The 24,260-nt window shown below is 47.9% G+C and overlaps 6 protein-coding genes across 10 annotated transcripts; 2 read left to right on the plus strand and 4 right to left on the minus strand.

Moving 5' to 3' along the window:
• Nucleotides 1–9: 9 nt before the first annotated feature.
• LOC136194659 (uncharacterized) lies at nucleotides 10–5,616 on the minus strand. 2 transcript variants are annotated; one of them, XM_065983857.1, is made up of 19 exons: nucleotides 4,030–5,616; nucleotides 2,728–3,978; nucleotides 2,624–2,674; nucleotides 2,538–2,564; nucleotides 2,369–2,485; nucleotides 2,257–2,307; nucleotides 2,161–2,208; nucleotides 1,990–2,106; nucleotides 1,867–1,935; nucleotides 1,596–1,819; nucleotides 1,463–1,542; nucleotides 1,277–1,412; nucleotides 1,102–1,224; nucleotides 969–1,055; nucleotides 814–908; nucleotides 679–764; nucleotides 503–625; nucleotides 348–455; nucleotides 10–292 (listed from the first exon to the last, which is right to left on the minus strand). In XM_065983857.1, the coding sequence occupies exons 2-19, from the start codon at nucleotides 2,851–2,853 to the stop codon at nucleotides 59–61; spliced, it is 1,902 nt and encodes a 633-aa protein (XP_065839929.1). In that variant the 5' UTR covers nucleotides 2,854–3,978; nucleotides 4,030–5,616; the 3' UTR covers nucleotides 10–58. The 2 variants fall into 2 exon arrangements, with proteins under 2 accessions (XP_065839929.1, XP_065839930.1); XM_065983858.1 differs by having other exon boundaries at nucleotides 2,627–2,674; nucleotides 4,030–5,615.
• On the plus strand, nucleotides 2,992–6,141 carry LOC136194662 (uncharacterized). 2 transcript variants are annotated; one of them, XR_010671689.1, is made up of 7 exons: nucleotides 2,992–3,129; nucleotides 3,180–3,983; nucleotides 4,037–4,101; nucleotides 4,150–4,789; nucleotides 4,851–5,651; nucleotides 5,705–5,769; nucleotides 5,823–6,080. XR_010671689.1 is itself a non-coding variant. In XM_065983861.1 (7 exons), exons 4-7 carry the CDS (start codon nucleotides 4,726–4,728, stop codon nucleotides 5,964–5,966), a joined length of 1,074 nt encoding a protein of 357 aa, XP_065839933.1. In that variant the 5' UTR covers nucleotides 2,994–3,129; nucleotides 3,180–3,983; nucleotides 4,037–4,101; nucleotides 4,150–4,725; the 3' UTR covers nucleotides 5,967–6,141. The 2 variants fall into 2 exon arrangements, 1 of the variants encoding a protein (XP_065839933.1); XM_065983861.1 differs by having other exon boundaries at nucleotides 2,994–3,129; nucleotides 5,823–6,141.
• Nucleotides 6,085–11,838, minus strand: LOC136194654 (serine/threonine-protein kinase Nek10-like). The gene is made up of 33 exons (XM_065983852.1): nucleotides 11,707–11,838; nucleotides 11,558–11,618; nucleotides 11,439–11,503; nucleotides 11,323–11,383; nucleotides 11,179–11,216; nucleotides 11,000–11,126; nucleotides 10,868–10,946; nucleotides 10,741–10,808; nucleotides 10,603–10,682; nucleotides 10,467–10,553; nucleotides 10,323–10,412; nucleotides 10,167–10,206; nucleotides 9,919–10,119; nucleotides 9,822–9,861; nucleotides 9,701–9,762; nucleotides 9,479–9,588; nucleotides 9,273–9,417; nucleotides 9,021–9,224; nucleotides 8,853–8,948; nucleotides 8,624–8,791; nucleotides 8,461–8,563; nucleotides 8,328–8,406; nucleotides 8,147–8,276; nucleotides 8,021–8,091; nucleotides 7,930–7,972; nucleotides 7,770–7,876; nucleotides 7,123–7,716; nucleotides 6,932–7,064; nucleotides 6,769–6,879; nucleotides 6,598–6,718; nucleotides 6,455–6,543; nucleotides 6,334–6,392; nucleotides 6,085–6,274 (listed from the first exon to the last, which is right to left on the minus strand). Exons 1-33 carry the CDS (start codon nucleotides 11,733–11,735, stop codon nucleotides 6,196–6,198), a joined length of 3,570 nt encoding a protein of 1,189 aa, XP_065839924.1. The 5' UTR covers nucleotides 11,736–11,838; the 3' UTR covers nucleotides 6,085–6,195.
• LOC136194653 (von Willebrand factor A domain-containing protein 3B-like) lies at nucleotides 11,822–18,697 on the minus strand. 3 transcript variants are annotated; one of them, XM_065983851.1, is made up of 33 exons: nucleotides 18,370–18,697; nucleotides 18,235–18,307; nucleotides 18,088–18,179; nucleotides 17,942–18,039; nucleotides 17,726–17,884; nucleotides 17,437–17,671; nucleotides 17,280–17,380; nucleotides 16,858–17,072; nucleotides 16,746–16,810; nucleotides 16,575–16,700; nucleotides 16,467–16,522; nucleotides 16,314–16,412; nucleotides 16,124–16,262; nucleotides 15,967–16,059; nucleotides 15,439–15,919; nucleotides 15,334–15,382; nucleotides 15,257–15,280; nucleotides 14,897–15,199; nucleotides 14,653–14,839; nucleotides 14,537–14,608; nucleotides 14,419–14,488; nucleotides 14,309–14,369; nucleotides 14,196–14,259; nucleotides 13,258–14,149; nucleotides 13,106–13,204; nucleotides 12,936–13,057; nucleotides 12,833–12,887; nucleotides 12,717–12,781; nucleotides 12,521–12,662; nucleotides 12,309–12,470; nucleotides 12,179–12,254; nucleotides 12,009–12,127; nucleotides 11,822–11,961 (listed from the first exon to the last, which is right to left on the minus strand). In XM_065983851.1, exons 1-32 carry the CDS (start codon nucleotides 18,424–18,426, stop codon nucleotides 12,031–12,033), a joined length of 4,629 nt encoding a protein of 1,542 aa, XP_065839923.1. In that variant the 5' UTR covers nucleotides 18,427–18,697; the 3' UTR covers nucleotides 11,822–11,961; nucleotides 12,009–12,030. The 3 variants fall into 3 exon arrangements, with proteins under 3 accessions (XP_065839923.1, XP_065839922.1, XP_065839921.1); XM_065983850.1 differs by having other exon boundaries at nucleotides 11,871–11,946; XM_065983849.1 differs by lacking the exon at nucleotides 11,822–11,961 and having other exon boundaries at nucleotides 11,974–12,127.
• LOC136194663 (ras-like GTP-binding protein Rho1) lies at nucleotides 18,597–20,579 on the plus strand. The gene is made up of 5 exons (XM_065983862.1): nucleotides 18,597–19,050; nucleotides 19,103–19,193; nucleotides 19,587–19,699; nucleotides 19,888–20,028; nucleotides 20,244–20,579. Exons 1-5 carry the CDS (start codon nucleotides 18,949–18,951, stop codon nucleotides 20,478–20,480), a joined length of 684 nt encoding a protein of 227 aa, XP_065839934.1. The 5' UTR covers nucleotides 18,597–18,948; the 3' UTR covers nucleotides 20,481–20,579.
• On the minus strand, nucleotides 20,478–24,195 carry LOC136194657 (breast cancer type 1 susceptibility protein homolog). The gene is made up of 12 exons (XM_065983854.1): nucleotides 24,075–24,195; nucleotides 23,970–24,023; nucleotides 23,753–23,916; nucleotides 21,931–23,612; nucleotides 21,462–21,549; nucleotides 21,332–21,409; nucleotides 21,225–21,265; nucleotides 21,093–21,173; nucleotides 20,974–21,037; nucleotides 20,805–20,924; nucleotides 20,679–20,730; nucleotides 20,478–20,614 (listed from the first exon to the last, which is right to left on the minus strand). The coding sequence occupies exons 1-12, from the start codon at nucleotides 24,143–24,145 to the stop codon at nucleotides 20,584–20,586; spliced, it is 2,526 nt and encodes an 841-aa protein (XP_065839926.1). The 5' UTR covers nucleotides 24,146–24,195; the 3' UTR covers nucleotides 20,478–20,583.
• Nucleotides 24,196–24,260: the final 65 nt, after the last annotated feature.

Genomic DNA, 24,260 nt, shown 5'->3' on the forward strand with positions numbered 1-24,260 from the left:
GAATGCATGTACATGTATCAATAAATACTGTAATTGGGAAAACTGTATGAGATATCTGCTATAGTTGAAATACGTACTGTTTTCCGTACTTTTGAACGCACTCGTCAACGTGTTGTTGTAAAATGCGTAGTCGTAGTACAACGCCCTGGAGGAGACAGTAGAGTGGCCAAGTGTCTGTTTCTCGGTTCGTGCATTTTTGCTGCAGTGGCTGTGAAAAGGAAATTTCCGGAAATGGTGAAAGAGACTGGGAACATGATATGACTCGGCGAAATAGCGCCGTTGAATAAGGAGCCTGAGACATATGGAATTAATCGTGATGTAATGAAGTCTCTCCAAGAGATCTGTACTTCAAATCTTTGCTCTTTCGAAGCAAAATAGGCGTGCTCCTCGGCGTAGTGATTTTCGTTTTTGATAAGATGATAAATCAGCGGGTCCTTTAGAAGAAAATCTACAAACTGTAAGGGTGTTACAAAAGAATCCAAATGACTTTGGCCTGCAAAACCTGGCTTCCTAGATCATTCTCGAGAGAATCTGCCAAATGTTTGAGATGGAGGACAGAGTCCTCGTTATAGAGACAATTCTCCAATCTTTCGTTTTCTTCGCTCGCGCACCCACAACGACTTTCCTGACGAAGGAATCATTGCCATTCAGATAAACATTCAATTCAAGTAAGCGCACTTGAGCAAGACAGTCGGTGACATCTCCTCGCGAAAAATTGCCATAGCCCAGGTGTTTTCCTATGAGGCCAGGACACTTGAGTAAACCTGTGAATTACGTATGCAAAAACGCGTTTGTCAGAGGAAACTGCTTTACCTTCGTGAGGATGGCACAGAATGTCCCAGAATGCCAAACCGTTATCAACAGCCACGACATGACCATCTTTGAAAAACCAATTTTTGGCCGACCGTCTAAGACTCGATATTACTTTCTACAAACTAAATTAATTAATTAATTAATGAAGGGATTACCTGTCACTATTTGCAATAATAAAGTCAAAGATGGTCTGCTCCACAGCCTCCCTTGTACGCTTCTTCCAAGAGGTAGGCACTGTTAGCCTATATGAAGCTAGCACTCAATGCTTAGAGAGATCTGTAGGAATACCTTTTCTCGGGCATAAAATATGATTGGAGTGTCTGCTTTGGCAGCATCTTTTCTAATTCTTCCTCTCCCGTTTTCAAATCTTCTACGTATTGACTTGCTGATGCATATGCAAAAGGCTTCCTCCTAATTGAATGTGAAATCTGCCTTTGTTTTTGTCTCACGCCTATTGTATCACCCTTTGATTTTCTCGGCATTGCAAGTTCTCTTCAGTGCCCACTTCAATTCGAAGCAAAGAATCGCCCGACTGTAGTCGCAGCGCTTGATGTCCTGTTCAGACACAACCACTCCGCGAGAGCAAGGAATCTGTATTGCTAGGCATGAAAAATTAATTAACTCATCCTAAAATGAGTGCAGTACGCACAGAGATTTAGGAGTCTTCCAAGATGAAATGCTATCACTTCACTAGCAGCCTGCGTTCCCTCGTGCAAATTGGGAGGAGGTCTAGACAGGAAAACAAAATAAAAAAATAGTCGCGTTTAGATTAACCGTAAGACCTGCAGGAAAATTTGATTACAAATCGTCTTCCGTCTTTCATCATAGCAAAGAAAGGATGAAACGACTTTGGTCTCGGGCCATAAGACAGGTGAGGTTTTAGCACGCAGGAAAAGTTTCCCACAGTCGAGCCACATGCTCCTCCTTTCATGTCACTTAGATCAAGCATAGAGCGAAAATCGGAATTCTTCTTTGAGCTCCAATATGGAGAAAACGACTTTTGAATCTAACAAGATGATGTATAGAGACATCAAAGACGTTTCGGCAGAGTACCTTTTCTGACGGACAATATGACTTAGAGTACCTCTCTGGCAGAAACTGAAGTGGATCCATGATCCGTTCCTATAGTCAAGCCTACGTAAAATCAATAATCCAGCTGCAAGATGAGCTGCATACCCTTGCAGCTGCTTCTATAAGAGCTCTAACAGCCGCTTGTTCCTCCAGAGTCAAAGGCTCTCCATCGTCGTCACTGTCTTCATCGCTGTCAGATTCCCATGCTTCTTCCTTTGATTTCTGCGTAATTTCAGAGAGTGGACACAAGCACAATAAATTCTCAAATGTACTCACGTATCGTATAAATGGTAGATCATCGTCATTGACTGCAACGTCTGAGGTCTAAGCAGAAATCCAGCTACCTAAATCAAAAGCTAAGTACTGTATCACCTTTTCGTCGGAGATTCTCTTCCCATATCGACCGCGTTCCACGGAAATGACCTTAGTAGTGACGAGCATGCAAATGTGTGTAGCCACAACCACGAACAACAGGTGGACGCACTCGAATTTGTTCCCTCAAGCCATCCAGCGCAATTTTCACCTCATCGAGTCGCCGATGTGTCGTCGCCTCGTGCAAACGCAACGCCGTCGACACGTTCTTCAAAACTTGCGCGACGATCTACGCACGCACATTATCACATATTAGACACGCAAAAGGGAAAGAGCCTTACGCGTCCGACATCCCACGACAATCGCTCCTACACAGAGAACGACATATTAATTAAGACTCCGTAGAGACTTTGCGAGCTTCTCCTACGACCTGTCCCGTGATTGCTGTCTTGTTACGTCGGCAATCTCCTCGCGAACCCTATCAGTGACATATCCCGTCTTTGGAACGTCAACAAATCATACGGAACGTACCGGACGCACATTCGCTCGACTCGTTTGACAGCGCAGCGACCATTGGGCAAACAATGTCAGAGTGCCCACAATCAGAACGACGCCCAGCACGTGCCGACGTTTTGCTTTCAAAGCAAATCGCAGCATGTTGGTCAGCAGACGTCTAAAGCGTGTTGCTCGAGGGAACGGGAGGTCCCGTGGCTCGGCAATGTTAGATCGAGACCACTCCCCGCAGAAGTTCTAATCTTATTACATCCCGGCCAAAACGATTGACCTTTGTTTTCATGCAGCACGTGAGTTGCGGAGTGAGCTCATTCTCACCCATTGTCCGACCGAGTGTACTCATCTCTCACCGTGACGCGATGAAGACGCTCGCTGCTATTCTGCTCGTTCTGCCTATTGCACTTGTCGTCGCGTCCAACGGCAAGGCAGCCTCTTGATTAGATGGCACGTTTAGACCTATTTGCTCTCAGGCGACTGCAAGTCACATGCTTCCAAAACTTACAAAATCGGCGTCTCCTTTTCAATTAAATCGCCTTGCGAATGCGAGTCTATCGACGAGGATCAATTCAACTCGACATACATGAAAGCAGTTGAAAAGATTTGCAAGAAGAAGGGACGCTGCACACTTGTTGATAGCTTCGAGGGAATCTGCACGCAAGCGTCGGAATATTCCGTTAACATCACTCTTTCGTTCCCATGCCCAGCCTGCAAAAACAACGTCAACCGAGTGACCAAATCTCTAAAGAAAAAGAAAAAGACTTTAAAAATCGGAAGGAAAGGAGAAGCATGCAGACTCAAAAGCTCAACGGTCTCAACTCCTGAGCTGATCAACTGTGTGCGCGCTACCGAACCGCCAACGACCGAGCCTCCTCCTACTACAACAGCGCCTCCTCCTACTACAACAGCCCCTCCTCCCACTACTCCGGTTCCCATACAAGCTACTACTCCGCCACCGCCCATCGAGTATCCAACAGAGTCTGGGTCTCAGGGAGTCGTTACCGTATCTCCTCGGAAATGCGTAACACTCTGCGGCGAATGTTCATTTACAAACGATCCAAACGTCATGGTTGTTCTGCTGTCGTTTACACCGAAGACCCCACAGTGCCCAGGTTTGACTTTTTCGGACGGAGAATGCAATGACAACAGCCCAGACCTAAAACCAACCTATGTCGAACCTCACACTCACATTTCAAAGTCCAGGTGCGCCTGCGTCTGCTTTCCAAGAACTTGCCCTGCCAAGGAAACCGTCGCCAAGCTTTTTTACTCCTCCTACCGTATGTAAAGAAAATCGATATATCATTTACCACAAATCCATTTTACATTGCAGAGGCGCCGCTTGAGGAAATGCTCAAATTCGTCCTTCAACTAGACGAAGCCCAACCCCTTGCTCAGGTATAGAAGAACTTGCATTGTCGAATATAAATGGAAAACGTACTCTAGGATGAGGCCCTTTTAGCAAAACTCACAGCAGCCCTCTGCGACAAAAGCAAGGCTCTTGCTCTGGTTGCAGATCCAGCACTGGCTAAACTTCTTAGGGTGGTACCACCAAAGTACGCACTTCAATTCCTCGGCCGCAAGAGGAAATAGTAGGCCAATCCGTCTGACCACCAAACTATGCTTCGTTTGTTTGATCGTGTTTGTCCCACAGAATAGCAATTCGTTTGTCAGAATATGCAACGTATTGACCTTATTATGTAATATCAGAAGCCAGTCGGACTGGAGGACGGCGCCGCGGTTAGCTCCGGCAGACGTCACCATATTCGTGGGGGATGCGACAACGTGGTCGTCACGAGAGAATGACGTCAGACATTCGTAGTACATTCAAAAGTGTCCTGATTGACGCGTTTTATCGAAGACACGACGTCGGTAAAAAAGAAAGCAACCGTAACTAAATTCGGCAGCAAGCATCCTAATCTTATTGCACTTTGCCACTTTGACTATTGTTCGAGCACGTGATATAGTGAACTCGCTCTCCCACCGGGTTCTCCCACCACAGTACTCACCTTGCCAGACGCGATGAAGCAGCTTGCTACCCTGCTCATTCTTGCCGCCGCGGCTGTCGTCTCAATCCATGGCAAGCGTGAGTGGCAAGACCGTCTAGATCACCTTTAGACCGTTAACATGTTAGGCTCTCTTCACAGGAACTGGCATCACTTTTTACCAATTCACCGTGTCTTTTAAACTTTCGCCCTCTTGTGGCGATCTCGACAGTTGTCAGAAACTTCAGATAGACAAGACGTATCGGAACGAAGTGCTCAAAAAGCCCTGCAACGCGGAAAAGGCGTGCATTGTCGACGAAGTGGAAGGCGAGTGCGATCCAATTTCTTCCAAGTACACAGTGCGCGTCGTCCTTGCGTTGGTCTGCAAGAACAAAAGAAAATGTAAAAAGAACGTCGAACGAGTGACTAAGATCCTAAAGAAAAAGGAAACGAGATTGCAATTCGGAGAAACACTCTACCGACTCAAAAATCCAAAAGTTTCGCCTGCTATCGTTCTCACCACCCGGACGCCGCCAACCACTTCGGTTCCCAGAACCACATCAGTTCCCACAACTACTTCAGTTCCTACCACTACAATGCCGGCCACCACTTCAGTTCCAACCACCACAATGCCGCCCACCACTCCCACTCCATGTGCCCCGCGATGCACCGAATCAATCACCGGGCAAAAAGGACAACTAGTCAACAAAAAGTGCTGCGTATCTGTCTGCGGCCAATGTCGGTTCACACGAGACCCGCGAGTCTTGCTTATTCTTCAACAGCTCACGCCAAAGCCCAAGGGCCAAGGCATTAGCATCTCTGACGGAGAGTGCACTGATGGCAGCTACGATGTAAAAGACTACGAAGTACCGTCTTCGTACGTCGCAAAAGATCGATGCGCCTGCGTTTGCTTTCCGGAATGCTCCGTCGCCCCCGACTACAAGATATACTACGCTACCTATCGTGAGACGGCATTCTTAGGGGAACGATCAATCTTACTTCTAATTTTTATTTAGTGCCGGATCTTTATGACATTGTCAAGCTTGTTCTCGAGTTGCCAGAAGCGCAGCCTCTCGCTAACGTATGTATTAGAATAACGGGAAATTTTTCAATAAGATAGTTACGTCTCTTTAGGATATGACACTGGTGCCGAAACTCACAGAAGCTCTTTGCGACAAAAGCAAAGCTCTGGCTCTTGTTGCAGACCCATCACTTGCTTCTCTCGTCAAGTTGGTGCCGCCAGAATTGGTTCTCAAATTCCTCGGCAAAAAGAAATAGAGGAAAAAACTAAATTCAACAACAAATGACTAACGTAGTTAGCATCGAGTCTTCGTCCTGGTTGTTTGTTTGTTTCGTTTGTCTGTGTGTGAATGAGTCTGGAACCATTTCAAACCTGTGTCTTCCACGTCCCAGTATATAATACAGTATACCCATTACAAAAAGTGCTATGAAACAGTGCTCGTCCTCGCGAGAGACGAGCCCGCAAAATAATAAAAACTCGTGTCCCCTAACTATTCGATGCATGTCGCGTTTGAGTCGAGCCAAGTCCTCGGGAAGGAATGGGACCTAAGGGGGCGCTTCTATTTCTAAAGAAATTGCGTCAGAACCCTATCATCGACATACGAAAATCGCCCCCCTTCTTTACCCAGGTAAAGAGGAAACGTCGTAGTATCCGTTTTCTACTAGAACGCTTTCAATGATAACCTAATGTCCCCACACACCGTCTGCACTTAATTAATCTTGTAGTGTCACCACAAAGTTCCTACCTGCAGTTGCTCGTACGTTAGACTTATCCTACCCTCTCCACCCTCGAGCGAGTCAAATACGGTGCTCATCGACACAAGAACGTTGGGCGCTTGCGATCATTAGTTACACTAAGAACGATTTCGAGCGAATGCGGCGAGCCTACCTTGTTCTCGCGTGCGAGCGACGGCGGCGGCCGCTTCCTCGACTTCGTTTATTTGAGCCGTGAGAGCCGTCGTGCCGCCGCTGAAATTCAAATCGACAATTTCCTTTGAACCGCTGACCAACTGCAGAAGCGCGTAAATAAACGACTTTCGATTTTTTTTAAAGGCTGCACCTTTTTCATAACGCTCTTTAGGAACGTCGAGGTGCTGTCCTGCGAGAACATCTCCCTTTTGAATTTTTCCACTAAACGTCGACGAGGCGACGGTTTTAGAGAAGGCGGAAGCTAAGGGGAGAAAGAGGCATTAAAGAAATTATTTTTTAATTTCTTTGCTCACCTGGGTCACGAAAACGATTTTATGAAGCTGATTCAGTATCTGTTGAATCGGATCGCTAATAGGTCGAACTTTCCGCGGAGAAATCGTCAGCATCGCCGCGGCGGACACCTTACGACCCCCTTCAGCAGCCGTTCTAATAAAGAAAAAAATTAAATGATTCATTTTCTTTCATCCTCGCATCCCACTCTCACCCGCTGACCGATCGTCGCCGTCGTCCCGAACTCGGCAACGAAACGCTTCCGGACGACGTCGGACTATCGAGAGCGCCGCTCGTGCCGTGCCGCGCTAAGCTCTCCAACGGCAACGGACGTCGCACCGGTCCTCGCACCGTCGACGGCGGTCGCGGAACGAGCGACTTCGACTGATCCGCCGACGACGGCGGAGACGTGCTCTGATGACGACGATTGCGAAGCGTCGTGCCGCCGCCGCCGCCGCTACCGCCGTCGAGAACTCTCGATCCGCTCAACGTTCGATTCATTCGCGGCGAGCGACGACTTCGCGCCGCGTCGTTCGTCTCGGAAATTTCTCGAAGTGCCGCCATTATCGAGTCGTCGGTGAAAACGCTGTCGGCGCTCGTGCCGCTCGCCGCCAAACGATCCTCTCGATCACCTGTTTCGGCGTCTTCGTCGCTGCTCGTGCCGCCGCCGCCGTTCGCTTTTTTGACGTCGTCTTGTCGGAGTGGAGTTCGCCCGCCGCCGGTGAGGTGAAGACGATCGTAGCGCTCTTGGGATACGTGAAAAAGGCGCTCGTACTTTTGCCGGTGAATGGCCGAATCGTCCCTGTGTCTAAAGCGATCTCGTGTGAAAAGATTCGTTGAGAGAAAGTGGCTTTGACTTACTGTTGGATTTTGTGGCGTTCGTGTTGCAATTGGCGTTCTATTTTTGTCTGCTGCGAAGTTATTCGATCGATGTGGAGCAATAGAACGTCGGCTATTGAACCGGCAAGCTAGGCGAAAAGAGAAACTTAATTCCTTGTCTCTTCCCGCGCCGTGTGTGTACCTGAAGAATATCAGGCCGTTTGACGGGATCGGCACAGAGACATCTAAAAAAGAGAACGTCAAATAGAAATTGAAATAACTGAGTCTCTTACCTGTCGACCGTTTCTCTTATTCGACTCGAGTACTGCTCATTTTTGATAGGATCATATGTCACTTCAACAATCTATACAACAAACCCATTATTCAATTGCGTGATGAATACAGTAGAAGAATATCGCCTTTGTTGCCAGAGACAAGACGTTGTGAGAAGTGAAGGGCGGCTCAAGCGTAGCCATCTGATAAAGAATGCACCCGGCAGCCCATATATCGGCCTTTTCGCCGTACGGCATCCCCTGAATGAGCTCAGGACTACAAACACACACACTCTCATCCAAACGCACGAGAACATATGAAACGAACCAGTGATACAAAATCGTTCCGACGACTGACGTCAAAACGCTCGTGTCCGGCGGCTTTTGTTTCGCGAGGCCAAAATCAGCTAAACGGCCCAACTCGATCAGAAGGAACTCGCGGAGGCGAACGCAAGGCTCACTTATAGTAACGCGATCGTTTTCGCCGAGCATTATATTTCCGGGAGTCAAGTCGCGATGTACGATTCGTTTCTCTTTGTGTATGTAGCGCAATGCGAGCACGATCTTCGAGGACCGAGCGTAAGTAACACCTCGACTATTTTCCCCCATATATATACAGGATACCTGTACAAAGATATTCCAAATTGACTCTTCGGAAAACGTCTCCCTTTTCTCCTTTTTCGAATTGAAGTGCTCCTGAAGCGGCGCCCCGTCGAGAAACTCCATGACGACGTAGAGCTTTTCGTCTTCGGTGAACGCGCTATAGTAACGGACGACGTTGGGGTGTCGTAGCTGGGAGAGAAACCGATTAGAGAGAGGAGGGAGAGAGAGAGAAAGAGAAAACCGGGGTTACCTTTTCCTGCATGATCGAAACCTCGCTTATGATTTTTCCCACGCTCTTTTCTCTCTCCCGCTGCGTCTTTCCGAACGCGGGATTCTGCCCGTAGATCTAAGCGACCCGTCCAAAAAAAAATTCACGAATTTCTCTCCTCTCTCTCTCTCTCTCTCTCTCCCTATCGACCTCTTTCATTGCGTAGAATTTGTGCTCGTCCGGTTTGAATTGGCGATCTTTCGGCGGCTTAGCACGCACGCGATAGACGCTGCCGAATGCGCCCGATCCCAAGTGCTCCATCACCTCGTACTTACCGCTGCCGACCCGATGCGACGGCGCTTTGTGTTGATTGATCGCGTCAATTTTGGACTTCACCGACAGAAGTTCGTCCTCCTAATGCAACAATGATTTCTTTAGTGCTGGTTTTGGCTCTTTTCTTACTGAGAGTGTGGTCAGCTTTGAGGCCATGTCACTGTACGCGTTCAAGTCGAAGTTGTAGTGACCCGCGTTTATGAACTGCTCGAAGAGATCCGGTGGAAATAGCCGTTTGAAAAGCTGCCGATTTCGCTCTTTGCTGAACAGAAATCTGCTCACAAGAATCGTCTCTCTTTTTCGTCATATAAAAGTCGACGTTTTCGATGTAGTACCTTAGTGCTCGAAACGCGGACTTTTGCAGATTAATAGCCGCTGTTGCTTCAGCGAACGTGGTCGTCGGCTGGGGAAGAATGAGAAGGGCAATAGTGTAAGCCCCGTTATCCTAAGAGAGCAAAAGTCAATGATCTAATGTCGAAAAGTACAGATCACGAAAAAACAAAGTCAAAAAAAATAAAATTTCAAACATCAATAGCATCTACTTGGGCCCTACTCACTTTAATGACGTGGTGAGCATTTATATCATTTCTGAAAAGAACGGTCAAAGCAGAGCAGCACCCTTTCAGAAAAAAAAAACATCGACAAGATAAACAAAGAGAGCCCATCCTTTTCTCACACCTGCTTTAAGATCATAATTCCACACAGGAAACTTCACGTCCTAGCAGACGAAGAACACAGCCTAGACTACGTAGCAACAAACCGTGTGATCTCGCACTTCGGGTATCTGAGCGTTCGCCAGCGACGGAGGAAGTCCTTTCACGAGGCCAGCACTCGACGATGGATTCGTCGCCGTACCGGACGTCGGACCGTAGAAGCGGTCCTGCTGGAGAAGAGTGAGAAGCGGCGGCAATCCGCCGATCACACGTATGTAGTCCCTCGCGTCGGCATCGTAGGCCAATCTCTCAATAATTCCAACCTGAGAAAATCTATGAGCTGTGTATGAAATAGACTATGTTTCTATACCGTATGCATTAGAACAAAGACATCGTCCAAGTGAAGAAGACTAAAGAGGGAGTATAGCAATACATAGTACCAGGGTTACCAGGGTATGGGTCGGCGATAAGCATGCGGGCAGAACCCTGACATACATACATACATATAGGTACAGTATGTATATACCTGAGGCACACGGGGATGCCGTCAAAGGCGGTGACCTGTTCTCTAACAGAATCGTTGCTGCACAGCTTTCGAAGCAAATCTGACGCTAGTCTGATGAAAATGTTTAACGAATTATAATTATTTTCATTATCTTCTTCATCGTACCGTTTTGACACCATGTCGTATTCCTGCAGAATTCTCAGCAGGACTTCGATGCTGTTGAGATCTCCGATAAGAGCTCGAGCTTTGTCGCTACGACGACATAAGAGAAGGTTCTCGCTTTTGGTTTGGCGCTCCTTACCTCGTTGCCAAATTCGTCAAAGCGTGAAGAGCGTTGTGAAGGATGTGCACGTCGCCGGCGGACAAGAGATACACCAAAGGCTACAGAGAACCAATAAAAAAACTAGACAAAAGAAATAATCCCATTGCCCTGTCTGACTTTGTGGAGACCGTAGGCAAGAAGTGAGTCCCTGTGAGACATTTCGATGGTCAGCTTGTGAAATATGTCTAAAATAAGAGGGTCATCTTATGTTCGTCCAGCTTGAGTTATCATTAGCTAAACGAACTAGCTAATTCTTTTAATTTGTCAACGAGGTACGGCTTCTCGATACGAGCGTTGTACAACTCCGTCAGTTCGGCGAACATCTTAAAAAAGATCAATAGTAAATATTATTATTATTAATACTCGGTCTTCCTACGTTGGCCAGCACTTTGACGCCCTCCGACCGGAACACCTCTTTCTGATACACGCCGTCGCGAAGCATCATTCTCAAGCACGTCAGAACGACCAAACTGTGCTCGGCGCTCGATCCCTCCAACCATTGACTATGCATACGTAGAGAGGGGCAAAGTAGGGTAGAAGACAAAAAAGTCCTACCTGTTGCAAAGTCTTTCCCTAACTAGAGCCGCTATGAACTAAAAAAGACAAATCCCAATAAGACTATGACAAGAGACACGCACCTATCTATCTATCTATCTATCTATCTATCTATCTATCTATCTATCTATCTATCTCATCTACCTGACTAAAGACATTCCGTTGTGGATGACGACTGAATTCCCTCTCCCCGTGAAACGTTTTACTGAAAGACATCGACTTATTTAGCCTTCCGATTTTTTTTCTATTTCCCAACGCACCTGAAGTGCTCGAGCGCGTGAATCTCGCCCCCGAACGTCGCCGATTCGGGCCCGTCGGAAGAGGACTAATTCGATCGCTAAAGGAAGGCTTCTACCTACGGTTTCTCTATCTAAGTGACCTGTTGCTTCGATTTGGAGAGTAGGAGATCGAGGAGATGCGGCAGGGCATCTTTCGTCGCGCTACGACAGAAAAAAAATGTCGCCGCGATCCCCGGAAGCGGAGACGCCTTCGGGCGGCCTGTCGTTCTCTTTCCTACGCCTGTCTTACCGGTGTTCGTCTCGTTTCGAGCGATGCATTGCGTCTCTAGTCGTTCCGTCTCGTTGACGGACGGTTGGCGCTGGATAGCAACCGAGATGTAAACATGGAGACGAAAGCTCCCCTTTCCGGCGTTTTTGATGTGATTATGCGAATTTGAGTGATTTTTCGATAGCGGAAAGGACAGTGACGAGCAGGCTGACGTGATAAATGCCTTCGGTTGGGTGCAAAACACAGCGGCAGGAGAAGATTCTATCGTAGCGCGCGCTATTTAATTGGTAATTTTGTTGTGCTAATATTTATTTTCTCGTTACCCTGCTTCGGTTTATTTTCTTTTTAACGTTTCTTTTCTCGCTCTCTGATGAATTGAACTGATTCATCGAAGTAGTCTTGAGATATCCAAAAGCACGAAAGTGCATTGACGCAGTCAACTCTGCCAAGAAAATAATGTAACGCGTTGAGAGACAGTTGCATGCAGAAAGACCTTTTTCCTGTACAAAAATTCACTGAAATCTCATTCCTAAAAACGCTGCACACCCATCCAGGCATATAGTGATACCCTAAAATCTTTATTATCACGTCTGAAACATATACAGTATTCAGACCCATCGTACCCCCGTCTGGTGACGCCAGAATCCTATCGCCTGTTTCCAGTGAACGAACCTTTTGCGACACTCCAAATAGGTGTCTCATGTCTTGAACTTGATTCCTCTTGTCGCTATCAACCCACTTTATTACGTACTGGCGGCAGCCATTTACTTTTTCCTTAACCAAACCTACAATAGATTTCTATTTCTTACTACGTAAAAATGCGAGCAAATATTACCTGGGTAGTAATACCCATCTTCGTCTCGTTTTGCAATGACGGTTTGACCAATCCAGCTGGTCTCGCGTTCTCTTATAAAATCAAAGTCTTCGCTGTATCTCTGAGGCGAGAGCCAATAGACTTCCTCTCTTGTCAAATTCGCCTGATAAAATCAAAATGGCAAAACACGGTGCAAAAAACTAACCGCATATCGAACCTGTTGTCCGTCATAAAATTCGACAAGAAGCGTCCAACAGTCAGGTGATACTTGGCAGACACGACCTAGGCGAAGAAACCATTTTCACATTTTTCAAATTTCATTTCTAATCATACCAGGAGCGTAGCTGAGTGAATAACAGGGATGAAGGCCGACCACGTAATCGTTGACCTAATTAATACTCACGAGTCAGCCAAAGTCTAACAATAACCAATTTACCCGAATAATAATATTTCGATCTTCTTCGTCAGTGATTAGGTATTGATAAGGAAGTCTCTCCATGTCTCCCGTGCCGTCGTCAACAATAAAAGTACCGTCGCCGTAATCGAAGACGACGACGCCTGATAAAATGATAGGTAATAATATAGAAAACCAACAATAGTGCTCACCTCGATAGTACCATCCATCGAAAGGCCACTGAGCTAATACTTCGCAATACATCGGAGTGGACACGTGCTGTTCGACAGGGGGTGCTAGAGGAGCTTGAGCTAAAATATTGCCTCAGATGTAAATTAAGAAAGTCTCAGAATTTCTCACTTACAAATAAGAAATCCTTCGTTGCCAGAAGACACCAAAACAGTCTCGTTCTCACTCCCTCTCTCCTGCACCGGTTCCGGTTCCTGTTCGGCAGTCTGAATCTCTTTCTCCGCCAAAACGATCGTTCTGCTTGGCGCCTCTTTCTCGAGTAGTCGAGCCGTCTGCGCAGCCTTCGATTCATCGTGCCCCTTCCTTATTCTCTCGCGCTCTCGCTCCAACTTCTCGTCCCTTTGACGCACCGATTCTCCGAGCTCTCGAAACCTGTTCTCCTGCGTCGTCTTCATCTCCACGAAAACTCGCCCGTGCTCCTCGACGAGTCGTCTCACCTCGACGTCGCTCTTCGCTCTCTCTCGCTCACCTAAGTCAATCAATTCCTCGAGTCTCTTCTGACCTAAGCTAATCCTGTTTAGAGTCTCAGCGAGCCTTTCGATATCAGAGCCGTGTTTCTCAATTTTGCTCATCAACTCGACAGAATTGGACATGATCTCCACATCTTTCCTTTCTGAAGGAGCCTCCTCCTCCTCCTTCTCCGACTTCTCGGCCACCGATGCAACGGACTTCATCGACGTCGGAGAGTCGGGTCTCATCGGTGTCGCCTTCAATATCTCCGAAGGAAACAGATCGATCTTTGCACTTCGTGCATTTCTCGCTCCAGTACTGCTTATGTATCTCACGGCAAAGCTATACTGCTTCCGCGAAATTCGACGTATTTTTCGTCGCTGACAGACGACTCGTTTGTTCGTGCAATCAATGACCGTGTAGAGTTGGGGGCCTCGTTGGAGTTGCGCCGGCTGGGCGCCGACGAGTCCAGGCAGCCAAAAGTGGGCCTGTTCGTGATTTCCGTCACCGCTGAAGTCGATGGGACGCGACACCTCGCAAAGAACGCACTCGCCCACCTGCTATACGTCAGAATCTTATATTCAAATAGATGAACTCTCTTACCTTTAGTGGTGAACATGGTTGAGCTCCTCCGGTCTCCATGACGTGCTGGGAGTTGACTATTTGACTGAATATTCAATTGGAATACATCTCCATGTGATTTCAATTTAGTTTACCTAAAACCTTCTTCAAAGTCAATGTCGACGTGGCGAGGATCGACGCAGTCGACGATAATTCCTAGAAAGATTGGCTAGTCGTTTGAAAGAGTGTTACTGGTTTATTCGACCTCGAAAATAGTAACCGGATATCTCGTCCCTTGCTAGGACCTTGCGGCCCTTTGAAAATCGTCCAGTTTTCTGCAAAAGAAACGCATGAAGATAAAAATTGTCCCATTACTATCTTACGTTGGGATGAGCCTTTGGAACCGAAGAATCCGATTTTGTTGAGGTGGACTTGAAGTCAGTCAACGAAGGACTCTAAATGAATATAAGGAAGCATATCTTCTTTTAATTAAAGGCACCTCGTCGGGCTTTTGAGCCAATCTAAGCGCTTCTGATTGCTTTAAATAGAGCAACGCCTTGTCTATTTCCTCATCCAAAAGCGAAATATCTGCCTTTTTGGCCGGCCAGTCTGACTGACGTGCTAATCGCATGGTCAGCAGATCCCTATTGCTTCGAAAGGAAACAGCATCCTTAGACAAAGCCGAACTACACGACATAAATAAATAAAAAGCGTTTCCACTAAAACACATATACTTAACTCACTCTTCCTTAGAATCTTGAGACAGAGCTTTCCATACCAAAGCGTTCAGACGTTTTTCGTACGTGGCCATGGCGTCCTTGAGTCGCTCCTCATAGCGAGACAGATTGACAGCCTGGGGATTGACGAGACGAATCTCTTTCCCGTCTTCGGATACGTGACGCACAGGCAAGAGAGAGTCGAACACTCTCGATTCGACGCTCTTGTTGAGAATGTCGACTTGAGTGGGTTTGTGTTCAATGAACGTCGGTTGAAGAACCGATAAAAGGGTAAGTCCTTTGGCCACCAAACCGTGCTTCTTCAGCCATCTAAAGTACAGATGCTCTCAAGTAAAAATCTGCATAGGGAGCAGGGAGGAAACGAACTTTTTTGACGAAAGAGACAGTGGGCTATGGGAAAAAAATGTATAAAAAACTATGTGCTAGAACTCTATTCTACTTACCGAAGTTTCTTGCCTGCTGTGGAATTGCTATCATCGCGAACAGACACGTCTATGGAAAAACAGATTAGTCTTAATAAAACGTTGTACACATACGTAATTCCTCGCCTCTTGGTGGGGATGATCTTGACGTATGTAGTGCGCGTTTGGAGAATTTTTTTTCGACTACCAAACATTCTTCCCTCAGTTCGTCGAGTCGTTCGAGTTCCGTTTCGGCTGCCTCCAGTTCTTCCCTTATGAGATGAACGTCTTCGGATTCGTACGGTCGCGGCGTCACGGAGAAGAGCTCAAAGGGACGCTGCTCATCCGAGTAGAAATGATATCGGCCGCCAGTCAATCCGGCTAATTTGTGCAAGAATTGATTCGCTTCGGGATCGTCGCAATTGAACGATATCGGATGAATTGGAACAATGCAGCGATGCTGAAAGTGCTTGAGAATGAAGTCGGGCGGCTGATCGGGACGACCGTCGGTGAGGAGATAGAGCGCTTGGGTGCTGGGATCTCTGAGTGCGAGAAAGAGAGCGTCGTAGACATTCGTGCTGCCCGATGCCGAGAGAGAATTGACCCAGTCCAACGCCAAGGAAATGTTCTGCAAGCAGTGGAGTGTTGAGATTATATATAAAATTTCCTGCTTACCTGTGGAGTGACTTCGGCGAGTTGGGGTCTCCAGCCTTCAGCCTTCGTGCCAAAATGAATTACATTGAATTTGGATCGAAATCTCAATTGCTCCTAGAAACGGCAAGTGCTCCTTTTTGTCTTTCTATATATATATATATATTATATAAGTATCTACCTTAACCAAGAAGTCGAATTTTTCCTTGACAATGTCAAGATGGTTTTCCATCGACGAAGACGTGTCCAGAAGAACGGTCACGTTATCCTCAACTATCGTCCCAAATAATTCGCGACTGCCTTTCTTTAGCCAGGCCAATCTTAAGAGGAAAAGACTCAAGCTAGAACAAAGCCTAGTCTATCATATGTACCTAGTCTTGTATTTATCCAGTGCAGCTAAGACTTTCAGCCTGTGCTGCTCGTAGGCGAACTGTGAAAGGAACACGTGGCGAACGCTGCCATCGTTCCACCTAAGCAACTAAGTCTTTAGAGGCAAGTCTCTAGCGACACGGCTACTACCGTACCTCACGTGTGCAAATCGGCCACAGTACTTAGCATCGATTACTGTTTGGTTAGAAACCTGCGTATCCTGATGTTAATTAATGGAATATTTTTGCTTATTTTGGGAATACCGAGGGACTATCGGGGTTTGCATGTACTGGTGCCCGTCGAATGTCGACGACCGATTTGCAATGTCTGAAGGATACTGTTGAAACGAGGTCACGAAAGAGAAGATTCTTGGCTTTGAGGCTGTGTTTCTGAACGAGGCATTAGGTGTAATTATTATTATAGTAATATCTTACGTCCAGCCAATCTCTTGAGCTCATAGAAGACTCCTCGCTTCTAAATTCACTTCCAGTAGATCCGACTGGTAAATAAACATACTTATGTATTTATTTATTTTTAGCTGATTACATTCAATTTCCGGCTCGGTTTGCTTGTCTCGCCTCACGTCTTCGTAAAGGGCCGTCATTTCGGCCAAGACGTCGCTCGCCTTTTGCAGTTCGTCAAACATAAGCTGAACGTTCTCGCACACTATTTCCGCGTTCTCATCCGCGAGCCCATTCGACGTCGAGTGCGCCGTCTCCAAGCCCCCCATTCCAGGACAAACGCTGGGATGAGCATGAAACCTAGATAAGAGAGAAAAACGTCATTTACGTCATGCTCCCACGTTTGTCAGACATAAAGAGCGGGCGCGGCAGGTGACTGGGATCGTTAGCATCTTTAATCTTAGGATTGCGGTCACCTGTTCATTTTTAACAGGTGACCTCAAACCACAAGTCATCTTTGAGGACCACCTAAGTTACATGGAAATTTCATCATGCTATCAATCATACCTTCCTTCTCCTTTTGTCGCCAGGCTTCGAAGTCGAGACAGTCTCGATTTATTGGTGCAGTTATACGCTATCACGTGAAGCAACATTTTCTTTCCTTTCATCTAGTAATTATAATAGAGTTCTGATGAGGACTTTCCTTTCCTCCTCTGTTTCTGACCTTTCTGACGAACACGTTTGCTTCTGATTTCAAAAACTCCCCGTTTGTTACCAGGTAGGTCGCCTGGGCTCCTTCGTCTCGACTTGCTCTCAAGACGGCGTCTGTGATCACGGTTCGATCAGGCAAGGAGCTCCCGTCTTCTGATTTTGTTCTCTCCATCAGCCAATCGGATAAGGAATCCAGATTTGGCGTAGAAACCGATTCTCGCCATTCCACGAATCCGCTCCTTCCACACCTGTAATAAAATGAAACAGGAATCCCAAAACTTCAACTTTGTAAAATGATTTACCAAATTATGTTGACTTTTCCCAATGCAGATAGTTGCTCTTCGACCCAATGAACCAAATCGTTTCTCAAGCTCTTTAGGTAAGCTTCCCCACCGCCGCTACTCGTTGAATCAATAACAATTCCAACGCTCATTTCCTCGACGATTCCCAAAACATATCGACTACCAAAGCAAAACTCTTTTAATTAATTAATTGAAAAAAATGAAGTTTTCTATTACCTTCCTGACGATATCCAGTCAAGTCGTTCTCTATATAAACGAATTTGATTGAGTAATTTTTGACGTACAGATAAAAGTCTCGACTCTCCGCAGCAAATCTAGAAATTCGATGAATCGAACAGATTAGCCACCACTGTATACCGTACATTGTAAAGAGTTCCGTCGCGATCTTGAAACAAAGGAAAAAGATCGTCGCTATATTTGGCAGAAATTTCCTTCCTCAAAACCGTCACTCTTTCTGTATGAGCGTAAAATGATGATATCGTGCCGCGAGAATTAGTCTCGCGATTGACCTGATCGTTTCTTGAAGCCAATCGACTGAAGAAGATGCTTCAAAGTCAGCCTTTGTGCGCTCAGGCCGTACGTCTGTTGTAGGGAGCCCGCGATGAAGAGCTGCGCGATACGACGGAGAGTAGGACGAATCGTACCTTTAGCCACGTGGAGGAGGACAGCGTGGCTCGAACTGGATTGCGACCGTCCGTCATCACGCGAGGCGAAGCGGATAAACCTTGTTGTTGCACTCTCGTTGCTAACGTTGCTACGGAACAGGCGGTTCGCGTACGCTAAAACGAGCCACACCCAAATCTTAAGAATTTCTCCGCCCAACAATGTAGTCAACATTGAGACTTTGACATTCCGGTAAGCAGTATGTGAAACAAAGGACCGGCGGAAAGCAGCAATCGTGACAGCCCATAAGCAATGCAATACCAGCTCTTGCGCACCAAAATCGAAATTGTCCGGCTTGTACATTTTGGAGTCGCACTGGACAAAGAATGCAGAGGCGTTCATGATGAAGGGTGGCCCACGTACAAGAATAGCCGTTTTTTACGCCTACTTTTTCTTAGCAACCATCCCGGAAGCGTGACGTCAGACAAACATCCCCTTGACGCAATCAAGCGGAAGAGCATGCTTGCATAAATAGAAAGTCCTTGGGTGCGGTGCGTCAGTTCGTTGCCGGGAGAAGTACGAAGAAGAACGCGTGTACAGCGAATCCCGTTCAAGAAACGATGACCGCCGCGCCAAAAACGGTCAAAGTCGTTACCGTCGGAGACGGAGCGTGCGGCAAAAGCAGCCTATTGCTTCGCTTTTGTAAGGACCTCGTGATACAGGTAACGTCGCGGAAACTCTACGATGTACGACCTAAATAATCGAGTCCCTTAGAAATACGAACCGACGTTGTTCGAGAATTACGCCGCCGAAATCGAACTGCGACCAGATCTCAACCTAGAACTGGCACTCTTCGACACGGCAGGTATACAGTAGCCTATGTTGATAGGGACCACCCCTATAGCGCAAACACCTCCCCCAGGAAAAAAAAGGGACCTGACTATGCACGCAGTCCTTTCGCTTCCGACCCCCTCCACTTTCTAATTCACCGACAATCCGTCCGCCTTCGCCGCAAGGCGGATTGCAAAAACAAAAAAGCGCTCGCGCTTTTGCAAACTAGCCTCGCCGTTTACGCTGTCGGCTCGACTGGCCTATTAGTCTAAGTGGAGGCGGACGCTATCCTTATCGTGTTTTCGCGGTATGGCTCATAGGGCCGCTAAGGACTTGCAGACCCACCACGCAAAGACCGGTCCTAATAGCATTCGATTCTCTCGCTTCCCCGTCGCGAGCCGACGGTCTCACGGCACTTTCTATCTAGGCAACGTCAAGTATGACCGTCTACGCCCACTATCGTATCCTGACTGCGACGTCGTGATCGTCTGCTACGATCTCTCCGAGGGACCGAATTCCATAGAAACGGTGAAAAACAAGGTGAGATTGTTGTGAGATCGAACGAGGTTTACGTGGGGGGAAGCGCGTGTTTGCGACACGAGATTTCGGCCTATTGTGCTTGTGCAAGGGTTTACCTCAGCGATAGAGGCTGCCTTGTTGACACTGCTACGCCCACTCGGTCACCATGGGTGGCGTTCATCTCTTTGACGACGTTTTTCCTTGTCTAGTGGAAGCCCGAGTTGGACGAGTATTGTCCTCACGTCCCGTTCGTCGTGGTCGGCTGCAAACAAGATATCCGCTGGGAGGAATCGTTTATTGACGATAGATGTCCTGCGCAGGGCAAACAGAGGCCATTGAAGAAGGAAGAGGTATAGATAGCAATGATGCACTGGAGCAAAGCACAAAGGTCCTTTCCCTGCCCAAAACGCGCCCAGAAAGAGAAACTTCTTATTATAAAAAAAAATAAGGAAAGAAGTAAAAACGGAAGCGTTAGTCTGATTGAAAGGGTTCCCTTGTGCTTTGTTCATGTGCGGAAGGAAACTTCGTCTATGACGTGCTCACGTTCGTTTTTTTTCCTCATTAGGCAGCCGGATTTGCCGCCGAGCTCGGCGCCTTCGCCTACATCGAATGCTCGGCCCTGTCGTCGCACAACGTCGTCGACGTGTTCGTTCTCGCCGCCGAGGCGTCGCTCGCGAAGCGAAAGAAGCGAAACAAGCTGAAACGAAAGCTGAGTCGATCGTCGCGCGCCGCCGACTCCCATTCGAAAGGGGGCGGAGAAAAGAAAAAGAAACGCAGGAGGCGAACGTGTTCCATAATGTAAAGAGGAAAAGATAAGTTCTTAGAGAGTAGAATATTCACAATGAATGGCGACGAGACGGATTTAATATTGGAATAATAAATAACAGTCCTTACTGTACAAGCGGTCAGGGTTCGTAGTTTTTCAGTGGTTGAACCCTAAAAGGGAGGGCAAAAATCCTACATAGACCTGCCCTTGCGCGCGAGCGCGAACGGGGCTTACTCGTATGCGGCAATGCTGTCCGTGAGCCAGTGCAAGGTCGCGATGGGACGCGCTAATGCATACACAGAGAGAGAATTGAATTGGGTCGTCTTAGCGGGGCTTCTATTATTGTCCTTCGTCCATTACCTGACAAGATCGGACTGGATTGGGGATCGCACACGGTTATTACATCCTTATTTGAATCCGGACAGGCGTCGACGGGAACGAGGCGAGCGCCGGACAAATCGACCAGCTGACAAGCTTGGTCTGGACAAACCGATTGTTGTAGGTTCCAATGTAAACGAGACCAATCTACCTTTGCCTAACATTTGAAATTCTCCAGCGAGACGAATATCGCAGTCGGACAATAATCCCGGTTCCTAAACACAGACGCCTGACTCGCTTTCCCCCCCCAATGCGTAGATAAGATCCTACCCCTTTCTCTCCACTAATTCGAGCTCGGCGAGGGGCCCCAATAACTTCCCCAATATCGTCTCCTTCGACCTCGTACGGATGCTAATTCACACCATCCCCATCATCTAATAAAATATTCATTTCCGCCCTTACTTCGGGCACGGGTGCGCCCTCCTTCAGCGACGCGACGACCCCTCGAGGAAAAAACAAAGTAATGAGGAAGCCCGAACAAATTGACCCTCAACCGCCTGCCCTCTTACATTCGTAACGAACTATCCACTTCCGCGCGACGAGGCCCTGCAGGTATTTGAGCGTTCGACTCGCCAGACGATTTTCGTCTGGTAAAGAGGCGTAGAATAAATAAAGCCCCCTTTGGTTCCCACAGTGTACCTGCTGCGACGATGACATGCGTTGTGTTCCTATTGAATTGGCTGGCTAGTCTGCATCCGCACGTTTTAGCCAAACGCTGGACGTTCGCCTAATAGCCACGCGCGCGCGCGCGTGAGAGAAGGGAACCCTACTGGCTAGCGTTGGGCAAACAGAAACAAGTCTAGCACTGTCTCCCAGACGAAAATCAAGATAAAAGTGAACGTTAGTTTAATCAGTTTACGCGGTTACCGGACAGCATTTGTTCCGGAAACTTAGGGGTCCCCAGCTTGAAACTCGCGCGCGAACACATTTAGCGTTAATTAATTCCAAAAATTTTATGACGTCAATCGGGATAACCCAGCCACACCGCACATATACATACACTTATATGTACATGGTTGGGCTAACCGCAGGGGGGGGGGGGGGGGGGGGGGGTCAATCTACGTTTTGATATCGCCCAACGCTAGAGCTACGTGCGAGCGGCTTTTACCGTCTGCGTAGTCGATAAACCGCTGACGATAAAAGACATCTTCATCGCCATTTGCGGTACAATGACGTCCGCTCCAAATGAGTTAAGATCCTTTTCGAGCGACGCTGACGTTCCGGCGGACGACAGTGGCGATTCCGTGACGTCAGACGGTCGAGCCAACGGCGATCCGAGTAGCGGCGTGATCTTTCCCGGGGGAGGAAGTTGAGTCGCCGTTTCCTCGTCTTCCGTCAAATCAATCGTTATTGGATCCTCGGTCTCCTTATCTTCCCAAGCGGCTCGAGGCGGAGCCGTCGGCGTATTGAGAACGAGAAGACTCACGTCGAATCCTGGAGTCGAGCGAGCCTCGTTTCGACACGCGGCGCGACCCGTGAGAAGCGACGGCGACGGCTGCGAGGCGGCGTGAGAGCTCTGGGAAAGGGAAAGAGGTCGACTATTGAAATCGTCGTCGTGCGTTTGCGGAGGCGATAAGTCAATCGTCGCCGCATCGTCATCGTCATCATCCGGCTTGGATGGAAACAATTCCGGCGTCGAGTCCCCTTGAACGTCGGGAGAATTGTTCAATGTCGATTCTCTATTATTATTCAAAGGACTCGGATCCGTGTTGGACGAATTCTCTCGAACCGCTTCCGAATTGTTTCTCGTCAGTGGCGACTTGTTGGCTACGGAATTCGAAGATACTCGACTAGTACCTGGACTCGCGATTCCATTGAGAGAATTCCCTCGGATTGCCTCATTCGACGTCGACGTCGACGGCGACTTCGCGACGTTACACGCATTGAATGAAGAATTCAGCCGAGTCACGGATCTCGGACTCAAAATGAGTTGACTGAAAGAAGACGACGTCGATCCAGGCGGAGGCGGCGTCGGAGGTATGACACCATCGTCTTCATCGACCTCGTGATCATTTTTCAATTGAGCATCAAACTCCTCTGAAAGTGGCTCCGTGTCCGTGCCGCCGCCGCCGTCGTTCTCAACAGCGCCGTTTTCCCGAAACAAAGCGGCGACGTGATCCAACGGATTAATCACGGGTTGCACCTCGTACTCGGAGTCTTGCGTCGGAGGAATCTCCTCGTCGTCATCGTCATCGTCATCGTCATTCTCTTTGGTGGTGGGGTATACGCTCCCCGACGTTTTCACCGGATCGCCGACGAACGCCGTCAGCATCGAATCGATTTGTTCCGGCGACGTCGTCGTCTCGACGAGAAGCCGATTGATCGCTTTGCTGCGTTCCTCGACGAGACGTTTCTCGTAAAGACGACCGCTTTGTCGTCGTTGAGGCGGAGAGGAGGGCGGCGGCGGCGGGGGCGGACGACTGCGAGCGCTGACACGTCGTCGTTGAGCCGGAGCTGGAGCCATCGCTCTCCCCTTGCCCTTATTCTGAACAGCTCTGCGCTTTGCTGGCATTGTCGGCTTTTCTCCAACCGGTTCCTCTGCTTCCTGCATTGTCGGTTTTTCTCCAACCGGTTCCTCTGCCTCCTGCATTGTCGGTTTTGCTGCAGCCGGTTCCTCTGCCTCTTCTACTGTATCAGAATCCGATTCTTCGGACGAGTCTTCTTCCGATTCTTCCTCCTCCATCGGATCTTCGACGTTCCTGCATTTTCTCGGCGTCGGATGAATCAGCGAGAAGGCTCGTATTCCCGGCGTGCCAGTCAGCTGCGACGAAACCCTCAAAGGCGGAGTACCTTTAAAATATTAATTACATTAATTAAGTTAATAATTAGCGCCAGTCAGTCAGTCAGTCAGTCAGTGAACCAGTCAGCTTGCCGACCGGCACAAACCCTTCATTATTATCCACAGTACTTATATATACATATATACGTACATATTGCGCCTGAGTCAAGTCTAACGGCTTCGACCAATTGCTTCACTGCTGCGACGATTGCGCATAGGCTCTTGTTTTCGTTTAGGCTTCTCTTCGATAGGCGTTCCTTGCAGAGCGGGCATTCGGATCGGCGGCATTCTTTGATTGCGCGAAGAATGCATTGTCTGGCTCAGCGAGAGATCTAGCGGGCTTTGGTGTCCATTTATAGGGTTCTTACCGACAGAATTGGTGATTGCACTTCGTCGAAATTGGCTCGTCGAGGAGATCGAGGCTAGAATCGTCGGATTCGGTGCCGGTTTCCCCCTAAGAAGGCCCCACCTACCAGATTGCGCACTCAAAGTTCTTCTGAATGCTTAGAAGAATCTGGCGAATTTCTCTAATGTTGCAAGCCATCGATTTCTCGCAGAAAACGCGGATCCCGCCTTCGTTCGCGCGTTGAACAAAGCGGAACGACCCGGATAAGAGAAAAGCCCGACTAGCGGGAATTGTTTCAAAAAGCTTAGACGTG

Source organism: Oscarella lobularis, chromosome 13 (assembly GCF_947507565.1).
Source record: "Oscarella lobularis chromosome 13, ooOscLobu1.1, whole genome shotgun sequence".
In the NCBI taxonomy this organism is placed as follows: Eukaryota; Metazoa; Porifera; class Homoscleromorpha; order Homosclerophorida; family Oscarellidae; genus Oscarella; species Oscarella lobularis.